Below are 13694 nucleotides of genomic sequence, written 5' to 3'. Positions count from 1 at the left end.
TGTTCTATTACTGAATGTTATGCACAGAAAAAAATGCCCAGTGATTTTTTTATCACCTTGTATATTACAAAAATTGGCAATTCAACTGAAGCTGTATTCAATAATTGAACAAATAGTGAATTCGGCTATTCATTCCATAAGCTTGACCAATATACAATCGATAGTCGATAGAATATTTATCGACTGCAACCACTAGCTGCTTGCGAACGGGCTCAAACTGCCAACACTTGCGCAATGAACTGTCATTCAGGTAGAGTATCGTCTTCAAACAAGACAGACTATAGTACATTAGAAAGAGAAAATCAAGTTTACTTCACAAATTTTATTATGACTAAATTGTCTACTATGGGATTTTTCATAAAGTAAAGTTTTTTAATATAGTAAAGTAAGTGTAATGGCTAAGAGCAATAGGGGACGCCCGCATTGCTAAATAAAAATCTCTTTCGGGCGAACAATTGCACCGCAGGAACAGAGCGGAGCCGCGAAATGTCAGCTAGATTTTTAGTGACCCACGATTTCGCAACAGATCTGAAGTGCTGCGCATAGAGAAAGAGCTGGAAGAAGCCCGCGGTCGCCTCACCGCCATCCGCCAGGCCAAGTACAAGCTGCGGCAGGCGGGGGACACCTCCGCCACGTCGGGAGATGATACGGACTACGCTGGATACGCCAGCGACGCTTCCCTGCACCACAGGTACCGTTCTTATTCCACACACCATAACATTAATAATACCTAAGCAGGAAGAATCCCATGATGTAGACACCCATTCTTCATCCGTTCTTTCCAACGCCCGTTACCTATATAGGAGTAAAGATGTGTTCAAATCTAATAGCATTAAACCAACCAGACACGCCATAAACGGGCTAACCCATCTGCCAAAGGTATGAGACCGGCGGTCAAACTGTTTATTATGACGTCCTTTTTTATAATATTAAGTGAGGGGACGAACAAGGCGTGCGCCTGGTGGTGAGAGACATGTCTATGCAGTGTTCAGAATAACAAAGGTCTAGGAGTACTGCCACTGCGCCTGTCACCCTGAAACATAAGTTGGTAAGTCCCATGTGCCTGTAATTCCACCAGCAACCTTGCCCTTTAAAACCGGAACGCAACAATGCTCACATTACTTCTTAGCGGCAGAATTAGGTAAGATGGCAGCACTTTAATTAGTGGTGTGCGTGTACAGCGACATGACCGAGAAGTACATTAGTAATTTGCCTCGTTCTACGCAAAAGTGGCAAACTTTTTAATTTTAGAAATTAGAACTAATGGCTCTTGGCTCGGTTGGTTAAATGCTGTAAGGTTCAACAACAATACGCTTTCGTTATTTTCACTATTGATGATACATTTTTTTCTTAACATTGGTGGGCTTTTTATTTTTTATCAACCACTCAAATTAAGAAATCCCCTGTATTATGTGTGTCAAAGTAACGGAATTCACTCCGAGGCACGACACGGACTATCTAGACTAGAATCAATTCCAAAAAGTTTATTTGTCAAATTGGTCCTGCCGAGATCGAATTCGGGACCTCCTCAACCTGAGTTCACAGCGCAAAACCTTGGGCGACCGAGATTGACTTATTCAATATAGACTTAGTCATATAATATATAATAATATATAATATATCACATAAACCTTGCATACAACTTGATAACAATAATTGTAAGTTTTTATATAAAAAAAACCACTTTAAAAGTTGGTGCAATTACATCTGTTTGCCAAGTTTTATTGAAATCGGTTACAGGAAAATGCGCGAAACCGGATCCATCCCCTAGTTTGCATCACTAGTGGTGGCAAATATCCTTCAAATTTAAATGAGACCAATACTGGGGTACACACTTACCAACAAAAAAGAATCATCAAAGTCGGTTCACAAATCCGGACCGCATAAAATACATAATAAATAAAATTCCGGTCGAATTGAGAACCTCCTCCTTATTTTTGAAATCGGTTCAAATAATTGTATTTATTGTAAGATTAAGTAGTCAACTAATTTTTGTTTTTGTTTAGATTTAAAACGCCAAACAGCAGTTTCCAGAACACGACATATAGTCCGAATACAACATACTCACCCCACGCGACACAAAACACGACGAACCTGTCGTCACACATCTCACAACTCAACCAATCCATACACGGCTCAAGTTCACCCGGTTACATACCAACTTCGCCCGGTTATGCGCCCACTTCGCCAGGGTACGCGCCGACTTCTCCCGGATATGGTCAAAATGCAACCGGTTATAGCCAAAATACGACCGGATATAGCCAAAATACAACCGGTTACAGCCAAAACACATCCGGTTACGGTCAAAATACAAGCGGATATAGTCAAAATACAACAACATCGCCCGGTTATCAGAACAACGGTTATAATCAGCAAGTGTACAGCCAGAGGGACGAGAAGCAGTATACAGTACAGAGTCCAACCTTCTCCAGCTTCAGGCCTCAAGATGAAACCCCTAAACAAAATTATGAAGGGTTTACTACTCGGTAAGTTACTTTGTATTATACTTCATCAAATGGTGGCTCGGTCATTTGCTCCCATTTCTTTTTAAATTGTTCTCGGTGTGGTCGATTGTTTATTAGCCAGCGCTGTCCACTGCTATACACGGGGCACACTCCCTAGTTGGTATTATCTCGGGTTAAACTTTGTAGTAAAGCATTTTTTTTAATGTACTATATTTTGTGAAAGTTATAAATACACTTTACGTTCAATGTAACTGTATTAGGATTGTTAATTAAAGATAGTAAACTGACGTTTGTTTGACTTTGATGAAAAGAGATAGTGTTATCTTAAAGTTTCGCCTTCACTCACACTGAATCATGTCATCAAGGTAAGTTATATGACAATTTGTTGGTATTCATTTAGAAAAATCAAGTATTTAATAAATAATGAAATAAAATTAATTTATTTCGGGTAACAGTGACCCAGTTCACATTAAACATTAAATAGAAACAATTTATAAAATTCAATTAATATATCATTAAAATTGTTTATCAATCCTAATGTGGATGATAATTTAATAAAATCAATCAAATATAATAAAAACTAAAAGTCAAAATCAGAAATTTAAAACACTGTACTACATTAAAATTAACAAATCGTAATAAGTCGAGTTCTTAGGTTTTGGCGATTATTGAATCCCATTACATTTGTTTTCATTCAGACGTGTGACGTGCCCGAATCGTTGGTTTGTTTGATACATTAAATAAATAATTTTAAATACTAAATTGTAATAAAATTAACGTAAAATCGAATTTTCAAACCGAAAATCGGTTTCTGTAACTATAGCCGCTATGCCCGGCACCATAGCGGGCATGCTTATCACAACAGTGTCGGATTTAGAATCATGACCAGGGCCCCAATTCTACTAATTGTTTATATTGCATATATTTGTTATTCTGCTGAAATCCAGGTGCAATGACAGTTGAGTCGCAATAGAACGTCAGTGGTATGACTCTGATTAATTTATTGCATCACTAACGATAGATATTGCTTTGCTAAACCTACCATGGAAAGTACTAAGCAGTTCTTAATTTTTATCTCGTTTAATCATAATCTTTAAATATATATAATATTAGTAGACTGCATTATTCACGTGTCATCGACTCGCCGTTCAAGAGCAGAATACCAAAAAATTGCAATGGCAGTTGAATGGCAGCTCGACGGCTAGCTACTAACAAGCCACTACTCTATTTTTTAGCACAGTATCAAACGTACAAAGGCTGCCGTTGACACTGTATCGATATACAACTGAGATGATTTCAAATTAACAGACCTGTTTTGGGGCACATACATTATTTACATATAAATTATTATTCTTTAGCAGTTAACAACCTTAAACGTCGTTTTTATTACCATTTTTATTTCAGTGAGTTTGTTGAGAACAAAAGTGACATTAGTATCTGTCAGTTTACTATCTCTAATTATAAATGACTACAGTAACTTTGTGTAAATAAACGCTTATTGTGAATTTAAAAAATCGCTTAACATCTGTTTATTTTTTTCGAGTTGGCAACATAAAAGTTGACCACACCCTTTGCAAATGAGATATCTGCCCACAACATTTAACTAAATAAAAATATTGTTCCCACTGGTTCCATTAATAATAAATTAATATGACTGGGTGGACATTTTTGTCCCAATAGCTACATTACAAATTGAAAATTATAACCTTTTAGTTCAATGGCTTAAACTGAATTTTTTTTAAAAACATAGTGATACATTAGTATCTGTATTTGGGATATTGTACACCTAACCTAGATAAGAATTGTAACACTTGTGTTTTACCGTTTCATACAACAAATATTTCTGATCTTTTTTTAATCAGAATACAAAAAAATCTAAACTATTCCATCAGTGGAACCAATGGGAATCAACAAAAAAAGTACATTTTTTTACTAATTTTCTAATGAAGTCTTTTGCTTTTCCCTTCCACGCTGCCTGCGGACACAGATGATTAATATACTTCTAAAAACAGACAGTATTTTAAAATAAAACTACGTGCCTTCGAAATGTTAACAACTTATGAACTGTGCCTATTTTGAACTTGTTATTTTAGGATTAGTTTAAGACGTTCCAAAAATGTTTTCCAAGGTTCTATTTAAAGATTGTTTATAACGTTTTGGGTATTCATAAATTTTATAAATTAAAATTGTATAATGCAGTCACGGGCACTGGTATATAAACAGCGAAAATTAAGTTGATTTTTATCATGACAAATAACATTTGATTTCTATACAAAAATGTGCACTTCAGTGGCCAAGGGTGCACGTTTGAAGAAAATAAGCCGACGCAAGAAAAATCGCTGCAAATGTTGTAATACTAGACATTTTTAGTTTAATAACTACTACTAAGTTAGAGAATAAATTTCTTAATCAAACCGACGAAAATTCGGTCACTCGAACCCTTCACCACTGTGATGCAAAGAAAGGTTTATAAATATCCAAAGCGGTTAGTTTGGCAAATTTAAAAATTTTATATTTATAAAAAGTGTTAAAGTATACAAACATATACAGAACTTACATGGCATGTTGCTTTGCTTTGTACATAAGTATACTGTACTAAATTGTTCATCACCACACTTGTCAAGTGGAATCGGCTTGAAAATATGGTAACAGCGGAAAAGACACTTATTCCATTTACATACAGCTTTTTCAGCTCAAACCCAGTCCTCGACGATAAGTGTAGTGATTTCATTATCAAAAGTAATTCAAGTATATTCCAACTGATAGTAAATCGTTAGGGAATGTTTTTTTCTGTCCAGTACTACTTACAATACCAACTTAATACATATGAATATTAATTTTGAATACTATTTTCAATGTTTAGTACAGTATATATATATACAACAAATAAATGTACTAGAAGATTTTCACGCTCGAGAACAAGTTGAAAATCTAAACCATAAAATCCGCAGACCGGACCGCATTTACCACATTAAGACCTAGTTTTTTATCTAGACTTAGATTTAATGACTATTTCGTTTGCAGCCGTACAGATGACAGAACGATGCCCGTTCAGTAAGTTCAAAAAAAGAAGCTTGTACCACCCATATATATGACACTGTACAAAATCTGGCTGTTGTTTACGTTTACTCTTTTAAATCTCAAAGGTCCTTTTTGCAATCTCACTAATCTCAAATTACAGTATTTTGTCATTTATTAGCTATTTTATTATATTTGTCACTAATATCTGGGATAGCTTTCACATTTCTTCTTTATGTATGTACTTATGGACACGTTTTAGTCAGAGGAACGCCAAAAAAACGATTAAATGATGATAACAACGTTCATGCGAAGCGCCGGCCTCATTACAACATTTAATCGAAATCAAAAGAAGGTTAAGTCGTTCTTTCTTTATTAAACGCTCTGGTATTATGTGGTCAATGGTTCACATGACCGTGTTTATTCAACATTTTTTTTTAGCGTTACTTGGAATACGTCCTCGAGTTGTATATTTGGTCCTTGTCCGGTGATAAGTTTGTATGTTGATCTTAATATTCTTAGACACAGAAGCAGGAAAATATTATAAAAAAAACATCAACAAACTCCATAAGGAATTTAATTTTAATTAATCGAAACAGTTTTTAACTAACAGTGAAACAAAATAACAAATGTCAATAAAACAAGTTAATTAAAGTCGATACACTCGGGTACACGATGATGCCTCGAGGAATGCCACCAAAAAAGTTAAAGGCGGCTGTTAATCGATCTATAAATAATATACCCACGCCAATTATTGACAACTGCGCTCCGATTGGCCAGCCCGAACCCGAATCCATTACAGTCGCTGTGCCACTCAGAGCTTTAAATCGCAACGACATGAGGGGCACTGCCTCTGCGCCCGCGATTTAAATGAACGTGTTATTGAATATCGTCAGAAAAACCTTGTTGAATTGATCCCGTGCGCAGCTCGACATAACTGTTACGTAAACTGTCACTCCTGCCGCACGGCGCACCTACTTCAGGAACCGCCTCAGGTTTGCGGTAGTTTTGTAACTACACAGTGTTTTTTTTTAAATGGGACAGTATGAGGAAATCCGAAAACAAGATTAAGTAAACTGTCTTAGGAACCATTAAGTCTTTTATTATGAAAACAATTTTGGCATAGTCAACTTTTTATAATAATAAAATATTCGTTTGGTATGAAAAATCATTTTATTAAATTTGACCGACACCTGCTGTCCCGATTTTTTTTCTCATACAATGAAATCATACTTATAAGAAACTAATGGCCGTATTCCAGAACTCTACTCAATACTCAAGTCAGGACTTAGCATTGCAGTGAGCACTGAAAATCATACTCATGGCCTTGCCATTAGGGTCGTATTTCCAGTGCTTGAAATCATGCTCAAGTCTGCTCAAATCCTGACTTGAGCATTGAGTATTAAAAAAGAAAGTCTATATATTAATTTTGTATGAAAAATATTTTATGAAATTTGATCAACTTCGGCTACCGATTTTTCATGAAAATGAGTCGATTAGCACAAAAAAAATTTCAATCAATTTTATTACTTTTTACGGACAACTCACGCTTGGCCAAAAAATTGACTATACCATAATTATTTTCACAAAAAAAGATTTAAATGGTTCCTAAGACAGTTTCCTTGTATCTATTTCTTGTAGTTATTTCGGATTTCCCCATACAGTCCCATTTAAAAAACATACACTCCGTATAATATATATTTCATAGGTAAGCAAATTACACTTGAAATCGTCGCATCGATTTAATTCTACTTCTCATTCGTAAGACAGGTTTCCCTGGCAAGTAGTAGCAAGAAACTCTAGGAATTGCTCTTTGTGCAAAACAGATATCTTTTTACATTCATCATTTACATTATTTGTTACAAAAAGGATTTACAAATAAAAGATTTAAAAGAAATAAACGAGCTTACCCCGCGCGTTGATGCCAAATACATCGTTCTGTACCATTCTGTAAATATTTTATACATTATAATAATTGCATATTTATGTTGTTTGCTGTTCTTCGTTTAACTGTTATTTGTCCAGAGCTAAATTACTTATTATACTAAAGTTCTTTTTGTGTAATAACTAAATCTTGTGTAGTTTTAGATTTAACTTGACAAGCCTGCGATAACTAAAGGTATCTACAATGTTTTTTTTTTCGTAAGTCTAAATTGAGAAATTTGTTAACGCAAGCTTGGATTCTACAACTTCCTTAAACTAGCCTAAAACTAATAACTAATTTATTTATAACCGCATGGGTAGATCGAGCATGGAAGAAACAGTAGTGGTGAGATCAGCACAACTGCCAGAACTACAAACTGCGTATTTAAAAAACGAGGGCAAAAAAATTGAGGGAAGTGATACCGACAAGATTTACTACAAAAGAGAAAAGGCACCGCCGCCGCCGCCGCCGCGACGGGTGTCTCTTTTAAAGTATGAAGAACAACAGTAATTGACTTACTTGGGTTCGTTCTCTTTCCTATCACGCACTGGGTATCCACCAAGCACGAGAAGAAACAGTAAAAGTATACAGAAATAATTGGGATTTCATATTTTGCAATAGGCCTTCATCTCAATTTTCTTTACTACTCTTTGGGGTGTGATTCTGTTGGGCTAAAACTAAACTAATATAAGACTAAAATTAGTTTTAAATGCGACTAATGTCGCGTTTACATTTGCGAGTAACTTACTTGATTTTATGTTTTTTCAGTCATAAATAATAGGGCAGAAACGGCAAGGACTGCTCTTTGATTTAATGCATTCAAGTTATCGTTAATAAGATTTATATTTGAAAATAAATTTTACGTACCACAGAACTTACGTACGATTTGGTTTACAAATACTAAAACTCACCTAGAGTCTTATCCATTGTTAAGTTTTAGTATAACAGATTGAACATTGTACGGGAGCTTTCAGATTAATTTCTCGATTGGGCCTAGCTAAGTCGCTAACAGTTTAACTATATTTCACTTTTACTAACTTTTCTCTTAACCTTGCATGTTTGGTGGTTGGCTAAAATTATTTTTTGCGGAATTACGGCCATTCGAAATCTTTTTTTTTTTTCAACTTTGAAACACCTTAACGCGTCTAAATTGTTTTTAAATGCAGTAATTGTTCATAAAACCGTTACCATCATGGATATACTTGTTCATAACGCGGTAATCGGAAATAATACAAAAATAAAACATTTGCATTTGAAATAATGATAACAATTGGTACGTTTATAAAAAAGTAAAAAAAAAATAAAAATATAATTCACAATGGATGGCATTCCGCACCAAATCAATAAAGTTCAAAGTTAAAAAGCAGGGAATTAAAAAAACTAATCAACAGAAATTAACTTTCCAGTTACGAAACGCGTCTTTACGACACGCCACGACCCTCTGAGTACAAAACCGAAGAGCAGCGACATTATGAATCTCAACATTACAGCAAAGAACGACACGAAAAGCATTACGATGCTCCAAAGACTCCGCTGAGCCCAAAATTCAATGCTCGAGAACTGAAATTTGAGGACAAACCAGATATATACGCCTCCTTAAAGAAGCCTTTCGATGGAGTCGGCCAGACTTTCACCGAACACCAGAAATCTACCGAAGCCATACCTGGTGGCGTGAAACAATCCGAATTCACAGTCAAAAGCGAATCGTATTCCTCTTATCCCAAATCGGAGTTTAGCAAAACTGTCTCAAGAGAGGAGGTTAAATCTCCCTACGTTACATCGACACCCGCTAAAGATTACCAAGAATTTAAAAGTACCGATCTAGTCAAAGTCCCTACTCCGGAATTCGAAAGGATATCATCTCCTTACGGCAAAGAGACGCACAGTTACGGTGGCCCGAATTTCATGGAGGAAACCACAACGGAGGTCAAAGCTATACCAAATGGAACCCAAAAGATAACGACCACAAAAATTTACAGTTCGTCTCCTGTTAACCTAACGACGACCAACACGAAATACGAGCCGGTCAAACTGGAAGGCATAGACGAACTATCAAAATTCGACAACGATTCCCGTTATAGTACTCTAGACTCGCGATTCAACACTTTAGATTCTAAAATGTCGTCTGACACTAGTCGTTCCTTCATGAGGCCGTCGGAATTCCAGACCTCCGACTACCAATCTTCCAGCAGCGTGACCAAAGTTAAAAAGCCATCGGAGCTTGTGAAAGAAATTGACAATTTGGACAAAAAGTTCTCTAAACAAAGCATAACTACGGAAACGATCGAACGAAAGTCCGTCATGACGAGTTCGCATAAGCAGGAATCTAGCTCCACTGTTACCAAGAAATTTGGCAATTATTAAAGGTATTTACTGCTACATGTCAGCTTTTGTTTGTTGTTTCTGTGTTGCTACGAAAATGCAATTATTAAAATAATCTCGATTCTGATATGGCTGAACCCCAAAAAACATTTTTTAAATTAGTTCCGGTGTACTGCGTATTAGAATCGACATTTTGTTTTTAGTTTTAAGGCAACTAATACATAAGTGCAAATATTTTTTTACATAAGCATGTTTTCGATGTTGTCACTACGCACAAATTGGTTGTTCGTTTAGAAGAATCTTATAAGACACTATCTATCAAATATTGTATTGTTTTAGAAAGAACGATTAAAAATACGATATTTTGATTTATAAATTTAATTTCTAAAAATGCTTTCCAAAAATTAGTTTTATTAAAACCACAAAGAATTATTGTCAAGCGTTTATATAAAATGAAAACTATTTATACAGTTTTGTAACAATTTTTCTTTGATCGTGTTAGAAATTTTAATGAAATTTAATTAGGTTTTAAGATGTGTGACGTTGGTGAGAATCGGTTCGGACGGAGCAAAACTATTTATCGATAATAAGGAAATAAATCGGCGGTACCCCACTAAAGTCATCATTCGCGGTCACCGCCACCGCGCGCCAAATTTTTAATTCAGCTCAATGTTCTCGCATTCATTGTGTCTTTTTTCGATGGTATGAAATAGCTTTGTCGATTTTTGCCGACACGGTCAACCAAGTGGTTAATAGATCGTTGTAATCGTAACAATTTTAAATAAACTGGAACCTTTTGTCACATCGTCACAAAGTAAGGTGCTATTTGAAATATACAGTGCCTATACATGCCTTGAGATTTTTATAAAGACGTTCAATATTTTGAATTTATTGCTGTTGAATCTTGTACATTTGAAGGGAGAACTTCTGAATTTATTATCGATAACTACCCGGCTGTATTACCTTCTCGTATGTCGCTGCCGAGTAAAATAGCAAAGTTTGCTATTGTATACGTTAGAGAAAACGTTTTCTTGCTAAGTTTTCTTCAATCGAGAGAATGTATACTGTACTAGCCTTTATGGTTTTTATCAATGATATATTTAGGAAAAAAAAATACTTTTTGGACAAACTAAAATTGTAACATTAGACGCAAAACTTAACTTTGAAATTCTAAAGACCGATTTGGGTCGCACAACATAATACTCAATAAAAAAACGTGCGAACTAAACCAACTTTGTTTAATCGGTAACGAGTGATCGATCTCTCTTACGCTACATTTAAAATATGTACCATGGCACTCGTGTCTTTCTATCTGATTTCAATTTTCATTTCATTCCACGTCAAAAAACGAATTGTTGGTATGTCCAAACAGTGTTATCTCCCTATAATACCGGGATCCTTATTAGTTAATTGCCTTCGAATTATATTTTCACGAGTCGAAATCTCATTCGATAAACCAGAATGTTCCGGCTCGGACACCTGGCGTCGCAGCTTATGCGGCATCGCGTTCCAAAAACCTTGAACGACATGCTTAGCTAGCTTACGTCCGTGCAAAAAGAGCCAAAAATACGTACGTTTAACCTGTTCTTCACTCTTATTGCACAGAAATACGGCTCTTCTGACCAATCCATACAGATTCCTCGTCGATAAGTGCGGTAACATCATTACAGGAGCCGCTGTTGTTGCGGCGCCGTTGAACCTAGTTGAAAACGAGCCGGATACAGTTATTGGTCGATGAAACACAGCCCTTGGATTGAGAAATTATATAAATTGTTCCTTATCTCAATGGGAATTAGTATCATATTGATGGGATTTCATCCGACCCACAGTGACAAATCTCTTCGAGTATTTGTAACTGTTAGAAACAAGCGCCGTATGTGCCATTAAACAAAAAATATATATTTTACATTTGTGCCTTTAAACTTAGTAATGTATTTTGATCACGAATTTTGAAATGAATAATGATATATGCCTTAGAAAAAATGTGCCATTGCAAGCCATATACTAATTAATTGTTTATGTACGCACGACCACATACTTATGCAAAATTGAAAATGGCGGCAGCTTCACCCATGTGTAAGGCTGTTCTATGCGTAGGGAAAAGTAACTTTAACCCCCCGTTCACACGGCATTGCACTGCACGTTTTTTTGCAATATTCGATGTGCGTTTTTTGCAGTACAAACGACGTGTGAACATGTATATTCGGTTCTGATTTATACGGTAAAAAAATGCAGTGCAATGCCGTGTGAACGGATGGATCACCACTCGATTTAGTCGTTTAGCGCTATATTAGTAATGAACACATTTTTTCATTACACGTAACTATGTGGCCCTGTGTACTATGTGATATATATTTACCTATTTAATTAAGTGTATTAAAGTATGTAGTGATTAATCGGTGCAATTTCTTTTTAAATATTCTAACTTCGAAATTAACTACTAATAAATTGTATTTAGAGTAACTGATGTGCCGATTCCGTGGCTTGAACTAATTTGTTTACTAGAATTCGAGATCGGAATAGACAAGAGTATATTTACCGAAACTTCAACTGATAAATATAGAGTGGTTAACAGCTCACTCTGAAACCTCGGAATTATTAAAAATAAAAAGCAGAACATTTGTTCCAATACGCTACTGTGGTCAAATAATTGCTACTTACACGTATATAGAGCAAGTACATTATTTCATAAGGAGGTATTACCCGCTCTATACGTATCAGTCCCTTTAGGTAAATATACTTTGCCTATTGCGATCCCTGCCTGCCAGTTACATTAGGACCCTCGCAATGTTGTTGAATTTCAAAGAACTATGTATGAAATACGCCACATTTCAGGGCCCTAAACTTACTTGTCAGCTGTGGTATATAATATCGAGAAATCCGATGCAAAACTCAGTCTCAGTTGAGTTCAATTAGCAGGTTTATGGGTGTAACACACAAAAGATTTAGTTATAAACGCACTATATTATACCATTGAAAAATTCATAGATACTATAACGACGTACACTATAAAGTACAATATAACGGCAACAAAACACCATCCACCATCTAAGTGGGGACATCAGTATTTGAAAACGACCCGCTAGTGGAACCAACGAAGGGAAAGATTCGTAACGTCGGCTAACTAAATCTATTATATCTCAGTTGGTAAAGCGGTTGCCATAGTTTGGCATTACAGACGCGGGTTCGACGCCTGTCAGATCGAAGGAATTTTTGTTCGGGTTCGATATTTGAATTAATAATTGGTTAAATAACTAATTTTATGAAAATTCACACTGCGTTTTACCTCGGGTTCCCTCGATATTAAAACTATAACATTAAGAGATTGAACTTGTGGTAAGTCAGCTTCTACTAAATAATAAAGAATTAAAAATATAACAATAACTATTTACTATTGCGTTTAGTCACTAAAGATATTTATTTTTATTTTCTTTATAGCGAATTAGTAACGATCACGTCAACGGAAGTTGCATAAAACGGAAAACGATGCGCCATGCTGAAATCGAAAAATGTATTAAACACAATAATTTAATCGTTAATTGTAAGCGTAATATTTGTCATTGATTGTTTACGTGCCTTAATTAATTTTGCAGCTTTTAATAAAATATACTTTTAATATATTATTGTATAGATTTTTAAAATTAGAGCTCTTCAATGTCACTCAATGACGTCGTTACTACAAGCTGACGTAAACCGTCGAAAGTAACTAATTATTATTTACAGTTAACAGACGTCTTATGGTGACATTCGAAAACTTACATTATACAGGGTGCTAGGGCGTTTATTTCTGAAGTATATGACGTATAATTTTGGATTTTAACCAATACCTGACACTTTTTAAACATGTCCCGATTTCCCTTGACACACAGCAAACAATTTACAAGGATTTCAATAGCCATTACAACTAAACTACTAACACCCTGTATAACTGAATAGATATATACATGTAGAATATAAAATATACA

At 35.3% G+C, this 13694-nt stretch overlaps 1 protein-coding gene across 1 annotated transcript in view; it reads left to right on the top strand.

Annotated features, from left to right (window-relative positions):
- The window catches only part of LOC113234323, a 36080-nt gene extending 22774 nt beyond the window's left edge, over positions 1-13306 (top strand). The window contains exons 12-17 of the mRNA XM_026469623.1: positions 506-691; positions 2007-2486; positions 5490-5519; positions 7728-7898; positions 8814-9773; positions 13168-13306. Of these exons, the coding sequence (XP_026325408.1) occupies positions 506-691; positions 2007-2486; positions 5490-5519; positions 7728-7898; positions 8814-9771 (1825 nt within the window). The 3' untranslated portion in view covers positions 9772-9773; positions 13168-13306. The remainder of the gene's footprint in view (positions 1-505; positions 692-2006; positions 2487-5489; positions 5520-7727; positions 7899-8813; positions 9774-13167) is intronic.
- The last annotated feature ends 388 nt before the right edge of the window (positions 13307-13694 follow it).

The sequence above is a fragment of the Hyposmocoma kahamanoa genome, unplaced genomic scaffold, assembly GCF_003589595.1.
Source record: "Hyposmocoma kahamanoa isolate Upper Pololo Valley unplaced genomic scaffold, ASM358959v1 83, whole genome shotgun sequence".
NCBI lineage: Eukaryota > Metazoa > Arthropoda > Insecta > Lepidoptera > Cosmopterigidae > Hyposmocoma > Hyposmocoma kahamanoa.
This window is presented reverse-complemented; position numbering and strand designations above follow the sequence as displayed.